General features: G+C 38.5%; 1 protein-coding gene across 14 annotated transcripts in view; it reads left to right on the top strand.

The window, feature by feature from the left end:
• PUM2 (pumilio RNA binding family member 2) overlaps positions 1-21006 on the top strand; it is a 74922-nt gene extending 53916 nt beyond the window's left edge. For 8 of the 14 annotated variants that reach the window (XM_088053940.1, XM_088053939.1, XM_014251436.2 and 5 more), the window contains exons 13-21: positions 3946-4182; positions 10406-10673; positions 11213-11342; positions 12895-13029; positions 13284-13421; positions 15108-15233; positions 15771-15892; positions 17159-17351; positions 18067-21006. In XM_088053940.1, coding sequence (XP_087910066.1) covers positions 3946-4182; positions 10406-10673; positions 11213-11342; positions 12895-13029; positions 13284-13421; positions 15108-15233; positions 15771-15892; positions 17159-17351; positions 18067-18198 — 1481 coding nt within the window. In that variant the 3' untranslated portion in view covers positions 18199-21006. Of the gene's footprint in view, positions 1-3945; positions 4183-10405; positions 10674-11212; positions 11343-12894; positions 13030-13283; positions 13422-15107; positions 15234-15372; positions 15709-15770; positions 15893-17158; positions 17352-18066 lie in introns of those variants that run through there. The other 6 variants (XM_014251432.2, XM_014251430.2, XM_014251429.2 and 3 more) reach the window with 4 other exon arrangements.
• The last annotated feature ends 4445 nt before the right edge of the window (positions 21007-25451 follow it).

The following is a 25451-nucleotide window of genomic DNA, read 5'->3' as shown; positions in this document are numbered from 1 at the left end:
AAACATTTATTTTAAAGAAGATTTCCTTTTGCTATTAATTTTTAAGTTTACACCACTGAATTGCTTCTTATTACTAGCATTATTTTAATGAAATCAGGGCAGCATGTTTAATCTTGCATATCTTGCAGATGGGTAGAAGTTGGGGGAATTGTGTGTACTCTTAACAGTATTCTTTTCAAAATTAAGGAAAGTTAGCATTAAAGAAAGTAATTTTAAAAAAAATATTACACAATGTTACAAAATGGCTTAATATATAGGGGATAAAAAACAGAAGGAAAAGCACACCCTTCAATGTTAAGACAGGTAGTTGTTATTTAGTAACTAAGTGTAACTAGTGACATCAAATATACTGCATACCAACACAGAGTTTTTCTCAGAGTTGTTTTTCATAAAAAAATCAGAAAAATTATTTACTTCAACAAAACTAATGCTAGGAAGTCAAAAATCAGGTTTTTAGACTGATGCTGTCCAGTATTTAATTTTAAAGAGGAAACTCAAAACATCCCATGTTGAATTTAAATAAAAATTGAGGCTACTCAGTAGTGTAGGTTTTCTTAATTTTCATTGATGTCACAGCAAGTAAATTTTATTTATAAAATTGTGCTATCCAAGTGTATATTATGTAATATAATTTTTCCTGAGCTATTTGTAGGGTTTCAGTGAGTCCTTAGCAGCTGTGTTTCACTCTAGGTACAGCTTCATTACAGTGGTAGATAGTGATAATAAATATATGTATTTAATACAGAGCAAACTATTTAAGGTCTCCAGATTGAATAGATTTAAGTCATTAAAGTTTTTATCCTGCATTATCTGAAGAACCTCCATAGAACACAAATTTTAGTTGTGTATCTATTTAAGAAAATCAGCATAGCTTTTTCTGGCACAGGAGATGAAGCCTTTTTCTTGTAGCTAAGGTCAGTTCCAGAGCTTTGTCCAAAGCCCTCAGCACAGAGAGCACATGCTGAAATCTTGCAGCAATATCCAGGGTGATTTAATTATCATGATAGTTTGCACAGGGAAGCAGGAACTCTATGCTTTTGCAGTTTGAGAAGTGCTGATGAAAGGTGCTATCTAAACCTGGAATATTTTTAGTAGTGTTACTAGAATAAAAGTATATTAAAAGTGCCCTTCTGCCAAGTATCAACTGTATTTGCCCTAACAGCCACTTCAAAAATGCTTCCTGGTTATTTATTTATTTTTTTAGAGTTCTGACCTGTATGTATATATGATTTGAATTACACAGATGACCACTTAAACAAGTGATAGTCATGCATATTGAGGCAAATTGAAAACAAGTTTAATTTTTTATGTGCCAAGGTTTCAGCTTCTTTGTAACTCCCATCAGTGTATTGAAAATTAAGTTAAATTTCAGTTAAAATACAGCCATGAAGACTGATAGATGTTAGAACATATTTTGCCCTTATGTTTTCAGTTTTTGCACGGGGGCAAATATAGCTGCAAAAAATGCAAAGGTGAGCATGTTCTAGCTTGAATGACTGAACAAAGGAACAACTGAAAGCAGCTAGCATACCATATAAGTGACTGTATGTACTTACAGTCTTTGTTCTTTTATAATAAAGTTATTCACACTCCATTTTAAAGGTTTAGGTACATGATGATAAGTTACTGCAGCTTAACAGGTAGCCAAGAATTAGATCAACTATGGCAGCTTTCCAGATGCCACCTTCTGGCTTATAACAACTGTAAAGGAATTGGATTAGCTTAGAGAGGGGGGGAAGAAGAGTAAGCTAATGCAAATTATCTTCTCTGTTTTGTGAGCTTTGCTTGTATGTGTGTGAAAATGCAGCTCAGCTGGTTCATGGTAACTTGTTAAGCTGCAGCAATTTAGCTGAGTAAGAAACTCTGAAAGATGGAAAAGTAGCAATCCATCATGTAGCATTGTATTAGCATTTATATGGTTCACTGAGCCAGAGCCTGTAGAGCTGGTCTCAAAGCTTGAGATTTCTTTACACTGTTGCCTTTATTTGCTCTTCTGGTTTCTTATTCTTAATCTTCTTGCCTAGTTAGTCTGGTATCTTTTCCTTCTGGTTTCTCCTCTAGTATGTCTTCCTTCCCAGTTTCTAGGCAACATTCATCTCCTGCTTCCCTCCCCCTCCTAACTATGTTTGTTTCTACGTGTGCTCTGTGATGTTCCTATCATCAGCTTACTATTCCAGTCTTTTTGCCCCACAGTCACATATACCTTCTACAGCCTAACTTTTCTTCAGGTCTGCTTTCTTCTCATCCTCAGTCCCACTGAAAATGCTTGCCAGTTTTTCTTGCAGTCCCTTTGTCTTACCTTTATTTCTTCCTCTTTCTGGTTTCTTTTTTTCTCTTTTCCCCCCCTCCCTAGTCTATTTCTTGTGTTTGGCTTTTGTCTCCTCTGCACTTGAAATAGAAAACTGCCTTTCCTCATTGCCTCATGGGCCTTTCCAACACAAGGTAGAATCTTGGACAGCAAAGTCAGTTTTTGACATGGCACAACCATAACCAACCATCTCAGACATGCAGTGTATGGTCAGGAGTTTAAGTTTTCAGCTATAAATCTGTAGCAGATCTGTGCTGAACTTGGATGAACTGTGATCTTGCAAAGATTTTTAGTTCAGTCTAAAAGTGTGAAAATAAAGGTCTCCTGTTGCTGGCATATTTGGTCTGAGTACATGAAAGCACCAACTTCTCAAAGAGGTAGCTAGATTATTTTGGTAAGGATAAAACACTTTGCCAGTATTGCTTAAATGGCAGTGTTTAGACAGAAGTTCTATTAAAAATTTTGTCCAAGCAAGTTCCTGCCATGAAAAATATTAGCCAACTTATTAATGGTATGAGAAAACAAACTAGTATCTTAAAATGGGAGGTTTCAGGCGACCTTTATATTGTGCCATGCTGCCAGCTTTAATAGGAAGGTACTTGAAAAGGATAAAGGTTGTGGAAGTAAAAATTCTGACCTTCCCTTTTTAAGTTGAAGTAGCCAATAGTTGTAATCAGTTTTCCAAATTCATCTTAAGAGAGATACTTGTTACTAAAATATCCATAATCTTGGTTTGGTTCATGAGTATAATAATGTTCCATGTTTAAAACAGGCATTCTAGTTTAATACTTTGCTAGTATGCAGCAGTTACTAGAATGTAACATTTCTAAAACTTTTTAATGTTCTAATTTGTCCTAGACTGCTCGTCACCCTGCTGAATGATGCTGTGCAGGATAACCAGTCCTTCACTAATACACTGTTATCCAAAGTCTAATTTGACTTTCAGAAACACTAATAGCAGTAAAATCACATTTTTAATTTCTCACCTAATTTTCCTATCTCTGCTGTGCTTCTCATCTTCTTTCTTGGCCTATTCCCTCTTTATAATATCTTTTCAAAGCACTTCTTTGAGAGCCATAATTCTTGTAGGGAATTTAAAGTAGTAATTTTTTTCCTACAGGTGAGGGGTTTAAAAGAGGAAGTTCAGAAACACCTGAACAAGAATATAAATTATTTTGTGAACCCTTAAACAACAACTAATTTCCTCTAGACTTTTTCCTGAAATTAGTGTCACTGTCTGACTAATAATTGAAGGTGGAAAAAAAATTTATCATATATTTAGTGGCAATATTTTGAGACTAATTTATTCTATAAAGTGACAGTGTAATCTAATCTTATAAATTCCGTATTTGTCCCAAAGCCTGAAGTCAGGCGTCTAAAACAGAGTACTGCAATATTACTGTGAGAAGTCTAGTGTGAAATGTTGAAAGACATGAACGTTGGTGAAATACTTGCCAGTGGTATGTTTATACCCACTTAGATTTACTTAAAAGCATGTGTGGTTATCACAGTAATTGTCTTTGTCATAACGATTGCTGTAATTATTGTGATCGCATCTGTTGTTGCCCAGCTGTAGTTGGGGATAGGTTTTATTCAGTTGACACTGTGTAATTAGGGTCTTTTTATTTCTTCTTCAGTTGGCAGTTCTGCAAGTAGTAGTGCCACAAGGAGAGATTCTCTATCTACTAGCTCTGACTTGTACAAAAGATCTAGTAGCAGCCTAGCACCCATAGGGCAGCCATTTTACAATAGTCTGGGATTTTCCTCCTCTCCAAGTCCAATAGGCATGCCTCTGCCAAGCCAAACGCCAGGACATTCACTTACGCCACCGCCATCACTTTCATCACATGGATCCTCATCCAGTTTGCATTTAGGTAAAAAAAACAAAAACAAAAAACCAAAAAAACACTTTTTGTTTGTATGTGTGTATGTATTTCTATGTGTAAAATATATGTTGCATAAGAGTTGTCACATTACCTTTGCTGTTAAACAGTTTTGTAATGAAGAGGGGCCATTCCTGAAAGGTGAAGAGCACATTCCTCTGCTCATTGATTTGACAGTGGAGGGCACTCAGCTTTTGGCAGTATCCGGCCAACAACTGATTTTTCTTCCCTTACAGAAGCCAGTAGAGAGCCCAGTAAGAATTGTTGGTCCTTTTTGTAATATGTTTCCACAGTATGACAAGCAAAGGTGCATTATTTTTGTTTCTCCTCCACTGTGTTACTACTTTAAGGATGTTTTAGATGATGTGTTTAACAGTGAAGTGACTTTCATTAATGCCCCATGCCATGATAAAGTAGAAAAGTGAGCAGTGCTCTCTCTCAATGTCAAATGTATTGAAAGGTGATTTTTTGAATCAGTCAACCTCATGGCCCATATACTTTGCCAGGAAGACAGTAGTTTATACCAGGCTGATGGAAGGAGACAAAAACAAGGCATTTGTCAAAGAAGTATCAAAGGCATTGTTAGTGGTGGCTCTCTGTTATTCGATGTATTTTTTAAGGAATGCTGAAAATGATTTCTCAAATGTTCTTTTTTGGCTAGTAAGATGACATGGGAGCTCAACCTTTCTTTAAAAAATAAACTAAAATAAAAGATCTAAAGGAACCCCACCACAGTATACAGTATATTTAGAAGATAATGCCTCTAACCTGAGGTTACCTAATACAGTTCTTCTTTCCTGCTGCAAATATTTGCAGTCATTTAATTTGGATGCTAAAATCATACAGTGAAAATGGATGTAATTCAAGATTGTGTTGCCAGTTGATCCAGTAACTGTTCAATGCACAGTTCCATGCTTGCAATAGGCAGCATAATCCCCTATACTTAGTGCAAATAAAAGAGGAAAAAAAATTTTAAATGCCTGCCAAAATACACCTCAAGTAAGAAATGTGTGAGCAATTTGTATAACAAGGTTAAATAATTAAAATATATTACATTTGCAGTACAGTCCCCTTCAAGGTTAAGTGCTGAATATCCAAAATAAAACTGGGCAAGGGGATGTTTCAGCACATTTTATTTTTTTTTACTTACCTTTTTTCCTTTTTCAGGTCTACAAAGTGCACCTTTGGGCTGAGACCAAGCATGGAAAGTTTCAGCCCAAATGGAGGCTTTTGAGAAAGTTCTGAACATCTGACAATGGGGTTATCATGGAAATCTTTTTCTTTCTTTCTTTTCAAAGTACTCTCACCATAGTTTTCATATTGCTGAAAACTATACTTAAACCAAATTTTGGAAGGCATTATCTAAAATTTAAAACATTCAAAGTTTTGTTTGTTTCACATTTGATAAATGTTAAAAGACTTTTTTTTCAGTTCTGAGAAAATAGGCTGTGATCAATATAGAGGATTGCCTCTATCAGCAGAAATTTTTAAATACTGACTTTGACCCATTTTGAACTGTTTGGCAGTGTCAACTAAGCCTAATAGCTTGTTAAAATCATGTACTAGATCAGTGTGTAACAGCCAGAATATACAGTTGTACTCTGAAAATTGACACAACCTTGTTGACTTCCATGAGTCCTCTTCGTCCTTCAAGTGAAGTGGACCTTGATTACTGATAAACTTTGTGCAATATTACAAAATCAGCCTGAAATTTGGAAATGGAGGTATTTTGGATATTTGCTTTCACAAAAAATGCAGAAAAATGCAGTAATTTTTTTAGCCTTTCTGCCCTGTGCCATATTTTTGCACAGTTGCATTCGAAGTGCACCATCTCAGAGTTTAAGACTATTTCTGCAGTTAATTGTCTGTCTTGTTATTTTTATTCTGGTGTGTTCATCAGCCACTCTTGGAAGCATGTTTTGTTCTCACATACAAAAAATAAAAATAAAAAAATCAAAGCTTTCTCACCTAGTGAGAAGTTATACCTGAAATCTAACAGTGTATTTTAAGAAGGGTATGGTTATCATGTAGTCACTTTTCAGAGTAGAACAACATTGTAAGTTCATGTCTGCATGCAGTTTCCATTGGTATTCTGATAATGCCTGTCAAATGCAGCTCTCCCTCCACCTTCCAAACTTGTCCTGCCTGCTTGTATCAACAGGTTCAGCTAAGTTTAACTCTTGTTTTAAAATGGGCATCAAACTCGGTTGTTCCTGTTTCAGCCACAAGAATCTAGAGCACAACACTGGGAAAGGGTGCATGGTTTTATAACCCCTTTGTCAGACACTGCTGCAATTTGTAGCTTAAAAGAACAATTTCCCTTTTACAAGAAATTTGTGACATTTTACTGTTTTTCTCTTCTCACCAACTTCTATCCAACGTCCTAAAATAGGAATGTGCTAATGACTTTGTGCTAGTGTCAGTTTTCCTGTATTTGAAGGGATTTGTCAGTTGTCTGTAACTGCTTCTTTACTGTAATCAGTTGGAGCAGTAAGGTCATGAATTTGAACTACCCTTTCACTCCCAAGTACAAGGAACTGCAAGAGTAAGTGGTTTTCCATTGTCGTAAAAAATCCTTTTAGATTGGTAATCTTTACCTTGTTTGATGGTACATTGCAGCATTTTAAGAGTAGAGTTTTGGTAGAGTAGGATTTCTTAAATCTGGGCTTTTGGAGGTAATTATTTCCTGTGTGTTGTGAGCCAAGCTTGTTAGCAGTTGGAGTTGATGTTTCACCTTCAGAGATGGTCATTTGGGGTAAGAGTAAAGGCCCCTTGGTAAGGCAGTATGGGGAGCTTTGCATTGCCTCGGCAGCGTCCCTCCTCTGTAGGGCTGCAGTAAACCAGGCATAATAAACATGTGCATTGATTCCTAAAATCAACATAGACATGTGTATTTCTATTTTCCATATGAAGATGAAACTTTTAGCTTAGGATGAGGTTAAGCTACTTACAGATGAACAAATACTTCATAGAAATTAAGTTTAAAGCATTTATATCGATGTTTGTGTGTTCCTAGAAAATACTGCTGACACATGTAAGTAAGTTACTCTGCAGTAGATGTTTTCTGTCTTTATTTACTAGAAATAATTGATAAAATACTTCAATAAATACTAACAGACTAATGCTGTCAAAATAAATGTGCCTGGATCTAGTTTTTAATGTTTTTTTTCATGTTCTCCTTAACATTAAATATGTTAAGAGGTCAATAATTTAACATGCTTCATGTCCTTGAAACTTAGGCTCTGATTTAGATGATCTATATCCCCTTTGTATCTCTCTGCCTTTTCCTCCCTATGGATTAGCCACAGGAATTTAGGTTCAATTAAACTGTAAAACAGCTTAATATTACTTAGTGCTTTGGAGATCTTTCTTTCATGAAATCAGAAGTGATAGCTAATTGATTATCTGAAGAATGAACTGCACACTTCATTCCCCAAGAGTTTGGAATTGTGTGGCTATACTGATGTCTAATAAGTATTTTATTTTTTCAGTGCTTTATTCAGTAGGGTATGTTCCCCAAATAGCTTACAAGATGTAGGCTGTAACTTTCCTAGTTGGGTGAAGCAAATAGGCCACTGTATTCACAATTATATCTGCATGTAATAAGTACCTAAGACAATATGCCTTTGTTTTGGGAGTTCTAACATTTTTCAAATCTGAAGAGCTGCCACTGAGCCATAACATTGCTGTAATTAAAGGTTGTGAAAATAAAAGCTAATTACTGATTAAATTACTCTTTTTTATAATAGTGTACAGTGTTTTACAAGGTTCTGCTTTCTGAGTACAGCAGGTTCTTCTAGGCATGATGAATGTGCTTTCTTAATACAGCCTTCCTTTATTATTGTCCTGCTTAACATGATTGTCTGAAATAGGCTCACAGGCTAGACAGGAGCCTCCCAGTTGCAGCATAGTTGTCTTACAAGTCTTAAAAAGTGATGGTTCCCAAATTAGACTGAAAAAAGGCTTAATAATTCTTTAGCAGAAAATGTATATTATACATATATAGCATATTTTTTTAAAAGCTACCAAGTTTCTTCTTTTTTTTTTTTTACTTGCTGGATAAATTGTTGCATTTAATTTATAGAGATGAAGGCTCAGTTAAAAAAAAAAAAACAAGCTGAAACAATTTCTGATTCATATGTGCAATTCTATGTCTGTGTATGTTGACTGTGAGCACATGATCAAAACTGTCCTATTGGTTTCTGGCACAGAATTGAGCATGTGATCAGTGAAGTAATAGAGCTGCTGCAACAGGAAAGGAACCTAGAATTTCCTTTCTGATGGGCTCTGGTGCCCTCTCGTGATATTAAATAGTGTTACTGCACAGCACGTACAGGGAAGCCAGGATTGCACTGATGTATTTACATCATGTATTAGTCCAGATGAGAGAGACCATCATTTCAGCAGCGTAACTTTTTTTTGTTCTGTAGAAAGCCATTCCTAGAGGAGAAATTACGGCAGAAATTATCACTCTGCACACTGCTTTAGCTGCAGAATGTTGGGGGTTTTTTTCCCTTCTGTTTGTTAGTACTGTAATGTTTGTCAATGGAAACTAAAATTGATAGTTACAAAAATTAGATTTTCCTGGCTGTAGAGAATTAAGAGGCTTTAATTTAAAAGAAAACCTAGTAGTTTTTAAAATGTATTATGGGGCATAAGGTATTTATTGTTGTTTATCACAGAATTTTGAAGACTAATTATAAAATAAATTTTATTATTTCTATATATTATTTCTATTTTAGGACACAGTACTATACAGTGCAATAAATGTGATGCTTGATGTGTCTTGCAGAGCACTAACATCTCAGATTCTGGTACTAGAATTTGACCTTTTGAAAAAGATAACTTTACCATTAATACATTGGCAGTCCACTGTTGTTGCCTGGCCTTATAAATACTTGGAACCAAAAGAAGGCTTGGCTGGGGCACAGTCAGCTGCTTTTTTTCTCTTATATTCCCTTTTTTCTTTCTTTTTTTTAATTTTTTAAATTAAGTTTATAGTAGAGCACCATTCAAACAGCACATACTGCAATGTATTTTAAATTCAAATGTAGATATTTATTCTGTTGACTTTGAAAGGGCTTTAATTACAATGTCACTTCCTAGACAGGGAGACAAAATGCTTTCCTTTTCCAATTCATAGTCAATACTTTCAGGGAGTGTTTAGTTATTTCTTTCCTTAGTTTGGTTTTAATAGTAGAATTGAGGTTTCCATGTGAGACTTGTCTTTGAGTATTTCTGCTTGTAGTATACTAAGAGTATCCCTCTAAAAAAAAGTCATACAGCAGTTAGGAAAGATGCTTTGGATGCTTTTTATGATAATTGCTGCCTGTTATAAAGTGGAGGGGAGAGGCCTGGTGGAGGAGTTCAGAGTGACATGAACTGATCAGAGAGCAGGGTGTGAGGAGAAATGCACAGGACTGTGGAGTGACAAGAGCCATAGGTGGAATCATTAGCACAAAGGAGTAGGACCTAGACACAGGCAATTCAGGTCTTAGGAAGGAAGGATGAAGTTAGAGTGATGCGTGTTTGTGCAGTGAGGAAAGGACTTCATGTTTCTAAAAGGAGCTTAACTTTATTTGTGGTTGTTTGATAATTGATAATCTTAGTTACCTGGTTTGAAATTTGACATATTTAGTGCTGAGAAGAGGTACCAGATTGGAAGCTTGGGATGCTGAAGTCATCAAATAACCTGCAGGACAGGTACAGCTTGACAAGAGGCACCACACGTGCCTTCCCAAAAATGCTCTTAACATGCCATAAACTGGAAATGTATCTCAGTAGGGACTGAAGGGTAGTTCAGATTTCATGGTCTATTTTGACACAATTGGCTAACTTCAAGACTACTAACGAGGGTATAAGCCAGTATGACTCGTGAAGTGGAAATCTGCCCACTAAGCTTAAGGCCCACCCAGTTCTAAAGTTTCTGTAAGGCTGAGTGGGTGCTCACTTTATTTGCCTTGATATATTCTTCTAATGACATTTCTTTCCCTGGTGCCCTTCACGTAAAATAACAGTGAGGAGGAGAAGGGTTTTATTTACTGCAAGATAAAGCTATCTAACTCCTCCAACCATAATGAGGTAAATATAAATAACAAGACAACACTGTTGTTTTCTTTGGCTCCAGGGTGTATCCATAGTTTTAGTTTCACTTGCTGTTTTGCTGTTGCTTATTTTCCTCACGGCTGTTACTGACAGAGCTGCTTCCTTGTAGGAGGACTGACAAATGGTAGTGGTCGCTATATTTCTGCAGCCCCCGGAGCCGAAGCCAAGTATCGCAGTGCGGCGAGCGCCTCCAGTCTCTTTAGCTCCACCAGCCAGCTCTTCCCTCCTTCGCGCCTCCGCTACAGTAGGTCTGACATTATGCCTTCTGGACGCAGCCGATTGCTGGAAGATTTCAGAAACAATCGTTTCCCTAATCTTCAACTAAGGGACCTGGTTGGACATATTGTTGAATTTTCCCAAGACCAGCATGGTTCTAGGTAAATATTACAAGAAAAGTTAATAATATTTTACTGCTTTGATATTATTAAGATCAAACTTGAATGAGGTGCTTGTCATTTTAATACAAAGCATGCCATTAATTGGAGCACGTGCTCTTAGGCTGACCTTCCCTAAGAAATTTCATTGTAAAAGTATTAATTTAGCTGCCTGTAGAAGTTTTCAGTGTAGAAGTAGCCTCATAACTAGACTAGTAAACTGTAGTATTTAGGTATCAAAAAGGCAATGATTAAGAAAACAAAATATGTGGCATCTGGAGTGTAAAACTTTTTTGTCAGTACATCATTGGTTACTTAGTTATAGCTATTATTTTCATCTTTAATGCCTTTCAAATGGGAGTTTTCAAGTCTTGATTTTACTAAAATGTATCCTTTTATATGCAAAGGTACTGCTTTCATTTTAATAAATTTTATAAATGTTGACTGCTTGCTTTAGAGTGTTGAGGTGTCTCATTGAAACAGTGTTTGAGAGGTTTTCCTGTTGTTGATGCAAAGCATAATGTACCTTTTTTTGTGCTTAGATTTATACAGCAAAAGCTGGAGCGAGCTACTCCAGCTGAGCGCCAGATGGTATTTAATGAGATCCTGCAAGCAGCCTATCAATTGATGACTGATGTGTTTGGAAACTATGTAATACAGAAGTTCTTTGAGGTAAGCATAGCACTAAGTGCATGGATGGACATGCAAATGAAGTGCTGGAAATCTGATTAAATTTAACTGGTCTTTTCCTTAACACTGTAGCAGAATTCCACATGACTTCAACAGAACCCAAGCGTGTAACTCTGCATTGGTGTTTTCTGTTCTGTATCCAGTCTTTTTTGCCATTATGGACACAGTTTCTCCTTACACTGGTGGTGCATGTGTTGGTGAAATCTAGTGAGTGCACAGTCTGCACATTGAGGCTTTACAAACCTCTTTGCAGAACTTAGACTTTCAGCAGATGAAAGGGAGCATAAATATTTGAAAGATGCTTTTTGTTGGTTACTGCATCATGGTACAGAATGGGGTCTGGAAAATGCCCTTGCTCTCAAACAGCTGTGTGAACTTCATCCGGTTCTGTGTATGAGGAAACTCCCATAAAATATATTGAGGCTGAAGAATTTTGAGTAAGGGGTATCATAAGATACAATCCAGTATTACTACAACTAGTATTTAAAACAGATTTGCTTTCTCTTAAAAACTATGTGGTAAAAAAAAAAGGCTTTATCAAAGAATTACAAGATTTGGCTTGAAGAGAGAAGAAAAAAGTAATGCCTGTGTCCTGGGAAAAATTATATGAAGGATAGGTATCTAGTATAGTGTACGTTAAATCAAGGGCCATATCAAAGAGTGGTGGAGAGAAGGTAACATTGGCAAATGTCCAGTAAAAAATAAGATACTTGCTGTAAACAAGAATGTATTTTTTAATAATCTATAAAACAATGTGCTTTATTATTTTACTTCTTTTTTATTAACCAATCAAAATACCTTTTGTTAGGTGTCACTGACATATATATGATATACAAGATCTTGATTTTGCTTTGGAGTCATAATCTGCCGTTTTTTCCATAATATTAAGCTGGATGAATACACAGTTAATCATTGTTAGTTGAGTGTTTTCATCTTAGTTCTGCAGAACACTTCTCAGGAAACACATTCACATGGCCTTCCGTGTAATAAGGGACCTCAGTTGACTGTATAGGTAGGCAGGTGAAGTTGTTGGTCAAGCTTTCTTCAGAGCTGACTACGGGTGTTCTCAGCCATGCTGCAGGAATATTGCTGTGCCACCATGTGATTGTCCAGGTGGTCACTTCTATATCCTCTCTTACAGGATGTGAGATAACACCGTACAAGTTTTGAGATAGAAAATCTCATTTGGATTCATACATGATAGTGACCTGTGATCATTTTCCCTGTATAATTTATTTGAAAAAGTAGTTTATTGCACTTAGATATTCCTACAGACAGACAATCTGTATTGACTTCTTGTTGTCTTTCAAGGTCATGCATTTGATAGCAGGTATATGAACTGGATGTGGAATATTGCAAAATGTTGCACTTAGGAGAGAAAAGCTTCTGATAATTATCCTCACCAAAATACAAAGTGAAAAAATGATTCAAATATTACAGTCATGTACATCTTGACAATACTTACTCTGACATGTAAATTCCAGCGTGCTGCAATATGTCTTCATTTGTTAACAATATATTTATTGTCTTTTAGTTTGGAAGCCTGGATCAAAAGTTAGCTCTAGCAACACGCATCCGTGGTCATGTTCTGCCACTGGCCCTCCAGATGTATGGCTGTCGTGTTATCCAGAAAGCACTCGAGTCAATCTCACCTGACCAGCAGGTAATTGTAAGTTAGATCAATGCTTTTTAAATTTTATTTATTTTTATTGTGTCCCTCTTCTTACTTAAATACGTTGTTGGTTATTCCCTTCATCATGAAATATCCTAGGGGCTAAAATAGTTGTTTAAATGCAGGTACTGAGGTACACAGTTAACACCAGTGAATATGAAGGTTGGAGTCAGCATGAAATGAAATTGTTCCCCATTTAAGGGTGGGGGGGAATACCATCATAAAGACAAGGATAATCTTTGTTTTTCCAGAATGAAATGGTGAAAGAGCTGGATGGCCATGTTCTGAAATGTGTGAAGGATCAAAATGGAAACCACGTTGTACAAAAATGCATTGAGTGTGTTCAACCCCAGTCGCTCCAGTTCATCATTGATGCATTCAAAGGACAGGTAGTGTCAGTGGTTCATTTCCTTTTTGCAGGTTTTTCACAGAAAAAGATTTGCCGGTCTTTGTCCATCATTTGCATGTACAAGATAGCGTTTGCCACTTTGTGCTCAGCTTGTTTTAAGTAGAATGAAAAAGGGGATTATGACATGAAAAAGATGTTGGAGAAACAATTAACATACTGTAAAAAGATGAATTTGTGGGAGAGGAGGCTCTAGAAAGACATGTTTTTGGATGTATTATAAGTAATAATAAATATTTATGTAATATAAACACGTACAAGGCACTTTGTGTACCCAGGCTTTGTGTTTGTGTTTTGTGATAACGCCATTTCACATTTCCTTCACAACTCTTACAGGGTCATTTTTGATATAATAATAACATATGTGCTCTCTAGTATATATTTTTCATTAAAAATTACATTTTCCTCTCCTGTTGCTTGTGTTGCACGTGTGTCTTTTTAGTGTTTCCCAATGAATGTTAGTCCTTAAGGAACTGTAGTGATGAAATTCACTAATGTGTTCCCTACATATGGACTAGTGGGGAGTGAAGGGGGCATTGTATTTGTTTACTTCAGATTGGGGTTTTTTTTTTGTTTCCAGAAAACATTACTGTAAGATTGATACTGTGCTGCAGGCTAGTGAATGTGCTGCAACTAAATAACATTTTAATCCTCTGAGACAAGTGTGTACTTTTACAGTCTTGAGAAAAATTGTAAAAATCTTACTAACTTGGCTATAAAACTGAATTTTACTTTAATGGATGGCCAAATGTATTTCCTTATAAAATCTACAATATCTTTCTCATTTTCACAACAGCAATACCTGAATTATTGTTGTACATAGTACTAAATTGCATACCAAGGTTTCTAGGGTTCAGTCCTTTTACACCTTTTTACAAAAAGTGTGTATGAGGTACATGAGATGCATGTTTTTAAACTGTAAATAGAGACCCTTGACTAAATTGTGAGTTGGTTTATTTACTGAACATCCATCCTAAGCACCAAGTAAGTTTATAGAGAAAATAGTTGCTAACATGAAATGGCAAACGAAAAATAACAGTTCTGTGATATTACTTACCATTTTCTCCTGCCTGCATCATTTGAGTTGATGACTAATCATACAAGATTCTGTGTTCAGTCCTGACCAACACTGAAATTTTTGGAATTAATCTCCAAACCACAAATGTAGCTTCAGGAGAAGCAAGCAGAAGGAATAAGCAAGATCTGGCTGTATATTTTGAGTAGTTATTTACAAACTTTGTATCTGTAACTGGGAGCCTGTTGTGTATGCTGGAACATGAAATTGGTGAAAATCAGCCACCATTATTGAATTCCTTTTTATAAGCGTCAAAGTCTTAAAATTTGAAAATAAAGTAAAAAGAAAAGCCTGAAAGTTGAACAGCACTTAAGTAAGGCTCATACTTCTAGGCTTTCCTTTGCAGCTATGCAGGCTAGAAACATTCTAATGAACACTTGGGTTCTTAGTGGTATGTTTTCTGGAGTCCTTGACACACAAAAACCTGCTTTTTTTATCTTTTCCTGACTTCTGCTGGAAATGGAATTCTGGCCTTGGCAGGCAAAACTTGTTTTAATAGTAGTAGTAATGTTCAGTTCCATTTTGAATGCAGCAATACTGCAATAGATGTGAGCTTCAGTTGGTTTAACTTCAGTTTACAATCCTGTTTTCAAGGTCTTTGTACTTTCAACTCATCCGTATGGTTGTAGAGTAATTCAGCGTATTCTGGAGCACTGCACTGCTGAGCAGACTTTGCCAATCTTAGAAGAACTGCATCAACACACAGAACAGCTAGTGCAGGTTAGTGCATCTACACTCGTTTTTAATGCACTGTAGAGTTTTTTTGTTACCATAATTTACTCCTGTATCCTAGTTTAAATGCATTTGCCTCTTTTGAATTTTGTAGACATTGATTTTTTGTTTTTCTTTCCTTCCGTAGTTTTAATGAAAATGAATTTGGAAGTTGGGAGGCAAAGAAGATATAAAAGCGTTTTTCTTACACTTTTGACTGTAGCTTGGTGTTCAGGGGAATATTACAGCTGTTAAAAAAGTATGATCTTAAATTTGAGGACTTCTTTCTTAAAGAGGATAAAAGATACTCTAGCAAAACACTGGTTTTACAGATTATTTACATTTTTCATGTAAACTTTGTGGTCCATTGAGTAATTCTTGATGAAAAATTTCTTGTATCGCTTTGCTTCTGTAATGTTGACGTTATTGTATTTTCCTTATATCCATGCAAATAGTAATTTCATACTTTATGCTCGTGTATAAAAGTTGTCAGTATTTATTCCTTGGTATGAACACAAAAGAAAATTGAAGTCATCTTATTTTCAGGATCAGTATGGAAATTATGTTATTCAACATGTACTGGAGCATGGTCGTCCTGAAGACAAAAGCAAAATCGTGTCAGAAATAAGAGGAAAAGTTCTAGCTCTGAGTCAGCACAAATTTGCCAGGTATTGCACAACTTCCCTATATAAAAGATTCATTAGCCTTGTAAAGTTGTAATACTGGATTTATTTCTTGTGCTACAAAAGAAATTGATAATTATTTTTTTTTTATTGTTTATCTTGCCTCCTGAAATTTCATATTTTTATAGAGATGAATGGTAGTGGCATTTTATACTAGGTTTGGGGGAGGGAAGAGGCAAATGTTCTGTAGCAAAACAAAAGAGTTTCTGTGTGTTTATGGGATGGCTTTTGTTCATTTTGTGCAAGTGCAGGGAACAGGTTTCAAGTTTTCATATAAGGATGCCCAGAGCCAGGTGAAAAGGTTTGCTGGAACTTGGGTGATGTGTTGATGATGATAAGCTGGGACTTGCTGACTCTCAATCCAGCTTAGCAATTTGCAAGTATAACAGGGCTACCTTTATAAAGTGGTAGTTCAGTCTGACAAGGATTTTCTGCCTTATAAAGTCTGAAAGACTGCTGTAGGAGGCCTGAACTACTCAGAAATTGGAACCTAAAACTCCTCCTTTTGTGTTTTTTGCTGAAATATGGATTATGTGCCTTCTGTGAAGGAAAAATACACCTCAGAATTCATTCTAGGTGATTCAGTGAGACTAACTTTGTCATCAGAATGAAGTAGAAATGCACTGTGATATTATGGGGGCATTTTTTAAAAAATTTCTAGAAAACTAGTTATATGGATTTTATTTTTCTTTGCCTGAATAGGACTCTTCATAACCCTCTAGCTTGGTTAACTTCTAAAGCACAAATTTAGGACTGGGATCATTTTGCTGTTACAAACTTTGATAGCCTTTCCAGCTTCTGAAAATAAAGTGGAAGGTCAGAGGCTTGCTCTGCAAAAGAACATTTCATGGAATCTCTGATCTAGGCATGCTCCTGGAAAGTGCATTCACTCAAAAAGCAAAAATCTTCATAACTGGCTTTCTCTGTTGTCCTCAAAGGGCCCACAAAATAGATGTGCTAGAATACATATGGAGCTTGAAGTCCAGTATACCCTATATAAATTCAGTGGAAAAGTCTCTCCTACAAAATAATCAGAAAATAACCTTTTCAATGGGTGAAATAATAACGATATATAATCCTCTATCTTCCTCAGTCATTAGACTGGAGATCTGGAAATGAGGAATCAATGTGTTTGCAATATGCTTTTTACTGGTGTTAAGAAGAACTAATAAACTTCTAGTTGAATTGATAATTATTACCTGAAAGAGTGTTACACCTCCCGTCCCTTCATGGACCTGCCTTATTTTTCAGCAACGTGGTAGAAAAATGCGTGACTCACGCGTCGCGTGCGGAGCGAGCCCTGCTGATCGACGAGGTGTGCTGCCAGAACGACGGCCCTCACAGTGCCTTATACACCATGATGAAGGACCAGTACGCCAACTACGTCGTGCAGAAGATGATCGACATGGCTGAGCCCGCCCAGAGGAAGATCATAATGCACAAGGTATGTGTGTGCATACTTGCAATGATTCAGAAGTACATCTGTATGAGCTTTTCTGCCACGGCACCTTGCCCTGCTGTAAAACCCAGTGCTTCTGTAATCTAGAACTCAGTGTATAACCATGACATTCAGTGGAGCTTGCTAAAGCAGAAAGCATTCAGGTCTCTAAGCACTGAGCTAAAAAGGGAAAGTTTCAATAGTTGGATTTCATCTCCTGTCTTTGTGCCAGATTTTATGTGAAGATACTTATAATGGGAAAATTTAGTATCTGTCATCGCTGTTAATATGAAAGAAGAAACATGGGTTTCTCTTTTTACTTCGTGGTTGTGGGTATAAATCCACTCTGCAGTTCCCCCAGAAGAGATTCCCACACTTGTAGAATACAGGTACATTTCTGCTTAAGAATATCCAGACGTGGAGAAATGTGCTGTTGCCATAATGACCCGAAGCTATTTAACACAGGGCCCAGGATACGCCTGCAAGAGCTCTGCTTCCCCCAGTCACCAGCAGGGCTCTCCCACAAAGTACTGCCTCCCTTTTCCTGCAACAGGAACATTAGTTACTTGATGAGTTAAAGTCACCAGTTGTACATCTTTCCAGAAACTTCAAGCACTTTGAAATACAGGCTTCTGGCATCTTTTTGCATAGTTTTTTTGAAGTGTAGTCACCTGTGCTTAAAAGTGTGGATGTTAAAAACCAAACGTGTTTGTTATTACAGATTCGACCCCACATCACGACTCTGCGTAAATACACCTATGGTAAACACATTCTGGCCAAGCTGGAAAAGTATTACCTGAAGAACAGTGCCGATCTGGGGCCAATTGGTGGACCACCAAATGGGATGCTGTAAAAGACAAAGAGAAATGGAAGAAAAATTAAATTGTGAATTATCAAAACCTACAACTTAACTCTAAATGTTCTGATTTTTTTAAATCTATTTATTGACTTTGTTCATCCATTTGTAAAATTTTTATTCTTGTGTATATTTTTGGGGAGTGAATTGTTAAAAAAAAAAACAAAAACTATCTCCAGCCCTGATCCAGAGACCTATCAGATTGGATGGCTGGCAAAGCACAGAATGCCTGTATATGATGTAATTGTATCAAAATAGCTGTCACATATTTTGTAAATTTTTACCTTGTAAAGTCACTGAAATAGTTTTTAAAGGGAAAAAGTACAGTATTCTTTTAATACACTGGCTTGCAATCTGGTAGGTCTACCCAGCATCATAGCACAACAGGTTTATAGAGTTGTATATAGAATTAATCCTTATTTTTCCCTTTTGTGTGAAGTCTTTTATACCAGATTAAAATTGATCAGCTGCATAAACATTATTTAACATGTTGAAAAGTTAAGTTGTATTTTGGTGGTTCACAACATCCTATCCAAATAACAAACAGGACACAGCAAATTAAAGTAGGGAAGAGCAAAATGATGGAAATTTTAAAAGACCAGTTTTTGGCACGTGCTGTGGATACAGGTTTTTTTAAATCATGCGCTAAGGTTTTCTCTAGCGATGTATTAAAAATAAAGTGCTGTATATACTTATATATTTAATTGTTGAACAAGGTAGAGGGGTTAAAATGATGGTGGTACTTGCATTCAGCGAACTACTCTGTTGGAAAAGGAGTGAACCCTGTATTAACTTTACAGTCAGTTTTACAATGCAGGAAGAGTAGAGATATGTATTTTTTTATTTTGCATATAGAATTGTAAGGATTTGAAAGTGTTGAGCATTTATTTTGCTTTCTCACTGTAGATGCGAAAAATAGGTAATGATAAAGAGAAGGGGCCACTGAAGAGTAAACTTGATAGCTCAACATTTAAGCATGATTGATTAAATATTCAGATAGCTTTTTGCTTCCTATAAATATATGCATTGTATACGTGTAGTTAATAGGTGTAAGTTTACAGTTTGAAAACAAATCTCTCGTTTCGATGTTTATTACAAAGCCTTGCTAATTTAGTAGTGATGCTTACCTTGGTTGTACAGATGTACATTTGTAAACCTTCATGCTGTAAATGTAATTTGTTTTACTCCTTTTTTGGGACAAAAATTTGCATTTTAGTGTATATTCATATCCCCGTTCCCTTCTTTCCCCCTGGCATATAGTGTTGTATAATGTAAATTTATTTCAGCAAATCTAAAGTGATTTTTTTAAAATTCTATCTTTATATGGTTTCAAAAATATGAACCGGCTTTCTTTTTATCTATTGTGAGAAACATTATGTTTTGTTTATAACATAACTGTTGAATCTGTTCATACGGACACTTTGGGAAATCAATCTGTTCAAATTTTAAATCAGGATAAATAAGCATAGTAAGAAGTGGACTGAAATATTTGGTTATCACAGAAACCAATGCTTCTTCCATCTTAATAAATGTGGCATGATTTTTTTGTACAGAAGAGTACTGTATTTTTGAATAGCCTTCTCGCAGCGTAAAGCAAATATGTATGATACTGTCAATTTTTTTCTCTGGACATATGACATTGTAACAGTAACATAAAGATGATGTACATATACAAGCGGCCTTATGTACATTTCCCAATGATCTTTTTAAGGCAGAATTGTGACCATATGTGTATAATTAAAATCCTTTTTAATCCTTTGCCTATGGAAATATTTTGGAAAAAGCTTACTTTGTATATTCAGTTTCTGAAAGATAAAGAAAGTGCTTTGTATGTTGTTGAAGTAAGTATTTTGTGTAAAATGTTCATTTGGATGGCTTAACCTAAAGTTTTGATCAACATGGTAGTTTGGAAACAACGTCTTGAGCATTGATCAAATAAAAGGCTGTTTTGGTAGGGGTGTGATCGTGAGAAAGAAAATAGCAGTGGTATAAACTTGTTTGAGGAAGTCTGTCATGTTACTGTTGATACCAGGGTTACATAACTGTTACTAAAGCAGACATCTGAGGCGCTGCGTTTCTAATGGTAGTGATAACTCCTTAATAGGCAAATGGGAAAGTTTCTTCTGGCCTACTTCCAGTGCCTGCATGAAGGGAAGTAGTAGGCCTCATTGTTTTGAGTAAGCACAATTCTAATTGCCAAGTAGTTTTTGCATGGCAGTTCACAAAAATCCTCCCCAGAGGTACCAGCCCTGTCACTGGAGCCAGAGCTTTCCCGTAGTCACCCAAAGGATGACTTCTGAGCCACTTCCTTGGACACATCAATTCTCCTTAGTGACTGTCTTTACCCTGTGTAGCTGTGCCGTGTGTTATAATCCACAGAGCCGACATTCCTTCAACACGTAAGACAGTACGTCAGGCTTTTGGGGATGTCCAGGCAGAAACTGATAATGTCCCTGTACTTTGTCCCTGCAGCACTCATGCCATGGTTGAATTTAAACAGTCCTGTAACTGTCATCCTTGGTGCTTTCAATATCTTGAGTGTAATATTCCACTTGCTCTCCTGAGATCATTTGTGCACAAATTCTATCCAGGAACATGAAAATCACTGGATTTCCTTTCAACTATTTTAGGGTTTGGGTAGAACCACTAGACTTTTTGCTCAAGTATTGCTTTTTGATATAGATTGTTTATGGACCAGTTTGATTAGGCTTGACTCCAGGTGGCTCGTATTGAATAATGTAATGTTCACATGTATATACTGTAAAAATCAAATGAAAATGTGTGAATAACACTGTGTGAAATATATCTGGTCTTGTGTTTTTCCTGTAGGAAACCAGCCATATTCTCAGTTATGTGAATTAACTGCGACTGTGGAGGTCAGCTTTGGGAAGGTGCTCACTCACTTGTTCTGATGGGAATTGGGCAGTTATTGAAGAACCCTGGATTAGATCATTAAAATTTCAGGGGGCAATTTTGAGCAGCTAAACCTTCCTGTTTTATACACCATCTTTGCTGACTGCTAGTTAAGGCTACAGCCTGGTAACAGTTTCTGTGTACATCCCTGGATCCAGGATGAGTTCTGGAGCATTTGAGAGTGTTAGCTTTCAAATGAGAGAAGAAATTATTAGCTCTCTGTGGCATCCTTGGATCCACACTCATTTCTGTTACTGCCCAGGAGGTTCTTCTAAAGACCATTTTTAGCTGAAGGTGTGGAGTGAAGCGGACTGACAGCACAGGAAATGAGCCTGGTGGGAAATAACTCACCTAAGGGGCCCCTGTGGACAGAATAGTCATAATGCCCATCCCTCCATCCCTGACTTTTCCATCAGAGCATGGAGAAAATTGAGGTTTTGGGGTCATACTGCTCAGATGTTTAAAAGTGCTGATGCAAATTTAGAAACCTATTTAGTTACTGTTCTCTCTTCTCTAAGGAACATGTATTTGAAGAGGTGCTTATGGCTCACCACAGCATAGTAGTTCAGCAGTGGGGTTGGTCTCCATGAGAATGTTGGATGCTCAGCATTCCAGTAACTCAGAAAGTGGGTTAACAGTGGGGTGACAACAGCTACCACCGTGTGATTTGGGGAAGTAAAGCTGAGAGAAACTAAAACAATTTTATTACCTAGCAACTGGTCATTGAAACTGCAGGTTGCATGTAAGTCAGGCACCTGGGAGGAAGACTCAAGGCAAACTGCAGAGCAGCACTTTGCCCCTGCAGTCAGGACAGCCACAGCGCTCCAGTGCAGAATTCTGCATGGAGCGGTGCCCGAGCGTGGCGTTCCTGAGAGTGGCAGATCCTGCCCTCATGGTGACAGTTCTCTGCTGCTGCTTGAGGAGGGAAAGGGGAGCACCATGAGCTGTCTGACCTGAGCTGTCACAGCTCACCGCAGGGCAGGAGTGGCTGTTGGTTTGTTACCACAGCGGTTCACATCGTACCGAGCTGCCAGCTGAAGTCTCATCAGTCTGTGGGCAGCACCGATGTGGTGAGCTGCAGGCAGTGCTTTACTCAGCCCAGACAGTTTCAGATACACAGGCGCTATCTGTGCCTAAAGGATGCTGATTGAAGCACCTCTTGGCTTGGGAATGAGGAAGCTTTGTTCCTGTCAAGGATATATCAAGGGGCTCTGCTTGGTTCCTGATGTTGGGCTAGGGAGGTGTGGGAGAACTTGGCAAGTGTTGTTCTGCCACCCAGGAAGAGACAATCTGAGAGATGCTTCAGAGTGAGCCTGGGCTGTTAGCTCTCCGTGCAGCAGAGAAGCCCAGGCCTCCCCAACTCCATCACAGAAGGGGTTAAAAACCAGCATTGTTGTCACAAAAAGAGTCACTCATGGGAAGGACGGAAGGATGTCCATCCATCCAGTGCTGACAGCACTCCATAGAGGACACGGGCTTTCCTAAGCTGGTGCAGGAAAGGAGATACGTGCTTTAGCCAGGAGAATGAACCAGATACCAGCATCACATGTGAGGTGTCAGAGCACAGAGGCTGTGGGGTGGGAGAGCAACCACCCTGCATCGAGGCAGGGGAGGGTTAGGGAAGACCAAGCTTAGGGATTTAACAGAGCTGCTGGTGCTCCTCAGTGTGGTGGTGCAGGAGGATTTCCTCTGTTGGATGGAGCCTGCTCCCTCTGCAGGCTCGCTCTGTGGTCAGGGAACTTGCCCAGCAAACGAGATGCTTGAATTAGTTTCCATTACCAGCCTCAGGGTTTTGAACCCACCTCCCTCACTTCACAGGCATTTTCCTAACCACAAGGAGCTGGGCGGGTTTACTTTCTACTCCTGATTTTGGGCTGGGCTTTTAGCTCAGCTTGAACCATTCATTGCATCACAAAGAGCACAAGATGGAGCATGACTCCTAAGGCACGCAGGTGGGAGTTGGTAGGTTCGGCACCTGAGATCCTTGTCTCCACCTCGATTCTCCCAGACTCACTTAATGCAAAATATATCTTGGGAGCAGCATTCCCCCATCGTTATCAGACTGGAAACTTTCCAGAGGCTTTATAAAAAGCAGCTGAAATGCAGGAAGACCTATTCTAAAGACCCTCTTCCTTTCATTAATAAGAACAAACATTGGAACGAAACGTCTGCCTTCTCACCAGCAGCAGTACTCTGGGCACAGGAGTCTCTTCCTCTTCTCCTTGCACAGTGCCTGCCCAACCCTAAACTCCTCAGGTCTGCAAACGAGCTGGGGCACATTGCAGGTGACACAGCTGGTGTACGAGACCATCGGACAGGGAACAACCCCTTACATAGCTGAGCCCTAATGAGCTTCATCTGAGCTTCAGACCTGCCTGGAGGGTTCAGATTTCCTGGCAGCCGCGCAGCGCCGCAGCCCTTCCTCAGCCTGGCTTCTGGATCTTTTCCCAGCCCAGCCTCGGGGAGCGAGGCAGCCCTTCCCCAGCACAGCGGTGCTCAGGTGGTGGAGGCTGTGGGGAAGGCTGCCTGCTTGTCTGCTGATCACAGGACAGGTTCACACGCCTCAGTTTCACAGACACTCGCTGTGAGTACTGGCTGTGGATCGTACCCACAGCAGCACAGAGCTGCCCCAGTACCTGACTGCCACAGAGGAATGTCACTGGTGGGGACTGGGAGGAATTGGCCAAGCCTGCTGAGGTCCCTCTCCTTACAGGTGATGTTGGCCATGCCTTCTCAGGCTGCAAGGCCGCTGTCTGCTCCTGTCAAAGGGCTTTCCTCAGTTCTGGGGAAGCAGAATAGTTCTAGGTGTCAGGTCCCAAAGTAAAGATCCCCAAAGACACTCAAGTGCTTACTGAGGACTAATGGAAACTAAGAAGGGAAGTGTTATGGCAAGGGAGCACACACAGGTGGTGGCAGGGACACACAGGTGGTAGCAGAGAGCACTAGCCAGCCTGGCTAGCAAGGGAGATTGTGACAGCACATTTCACAGCTATATTCTCTTCTCCCAAATATAAGACACCCTATTCCTGGTCTAAACCAGAGGATCAAAAATTAGAGATTACCCAGTGGGAATGAAGACCTCTTTTTCCTCCCCTCTACAATCCTTTACCTCCCTTTCTCTAAGAGAGCTAAAATACAGCATAAGAAACTATTTCCATTCCTCCTCACACAGGATCAGTTCAGGAGGAGAGGTTTTAGGAGGCCATCTATTCATACAGGCTGGATCTTGGAGAAGGATTCAGCCCCATTGCCTGGGCTCAGGTTTGGTGGGTCTGCCTAGATGCTGTTCCTTGCTCCACAGCTGTGTGTGAACTGGATCCAGAGGCTGGCACAACAATTGGAGCAATCGCTCAATAAGCAAGAATCAGAGGGCTGAAGCTGAGCTGAGGAGCTGAGGTTGGGCAAACTCAGTGCAAATCACAGAGTCAATTCCAACCCCTTGTTTGGAGGGATGGGATGAATGGAGCAGAGTTCAACCCTATCAGAGATCCAAGCTATACAATGATCTCTTTCAAGTGAGCCATTTGGCTTTTAAAAAGCCTTTTTGTATGAAAACTCACCATCTTAAGTACTTCAGAATTCACATGATGTCTCCTGTTTCCTTGAAACATCATGTGTCTCATGAGAACTAAGGGTTTGATTATTCATTCCAGTTTGGCAGATATACAAGTTCACATCCTGCAGGGAAAGGGTCTGTCCTGCAGCCCTTCCCCATGTGCCCCTCGCCCTTCAGCCAGAAGTCCAGATGTCTGATCAGGGTGTTCAAGGTGACCCAGCCCATATTTCTGTGAAGTGCTGCACAGCCCCCACTGGCCACTTGGAGAAGGGATACCCCCACAAGGGCCATGCAGCTACACCCCACCAGTGAGGCTATGGGGGAAATAGTTGAAAACCCACTTGTGTTTAAATGTGGACACTTCCAAGCAGAGACATACACTGGGAATGGATCCTGTTGCATACTTAGGGATCTGTGCCATTGGAGGGACCCTTAAACATCAAGACACCTGGGCATGGAAGGGCAACATTCCCTAGGAGCTTACCTCACCAAACCTTCTCTTCCAGCAGAAGGTCTTAGATGGCACTGGACACTTTAATATACACAGTGGCTCTCTTCACCTAGCACGTACCAGAAAACAGTAAGCAACGTTTTATAAATCAGTGGTTAAATCATTGTATCATATATCATATATATCATATAAATCAATGGTTAAAAGAGGGAGGAAGGGAAGGGAGGGACAAAACAAACCAAAGGGTTTGTTGGGGGTGGGAGTGAGAACAGCTTAACACTGAAGAATGGAATAGGATGAGAGGGAGCAAAAGAAAGCACCTACATCCAC

Source organism: Pseudopodoces humilis, chromosome 3 (genome assembly GCF_049639895.1).
Source record: "Pseudopodoces humilis isolate 2021_Gansu_Grassland_sample_001 chromosome 3, ASM4963989v1, whole genome shotgun sequence".
Taxonomy (NCBI): Eukaryota; Metazoa; Chordata; class Aves; order Passeriformes; family Paridae; genus Pseudopodoces; species Pseudopodoces humilis.
Note: the sequence above shows the minus strand (reverse complement) of the source record. Positions and strands in the feature narration are given on the sequence as shown.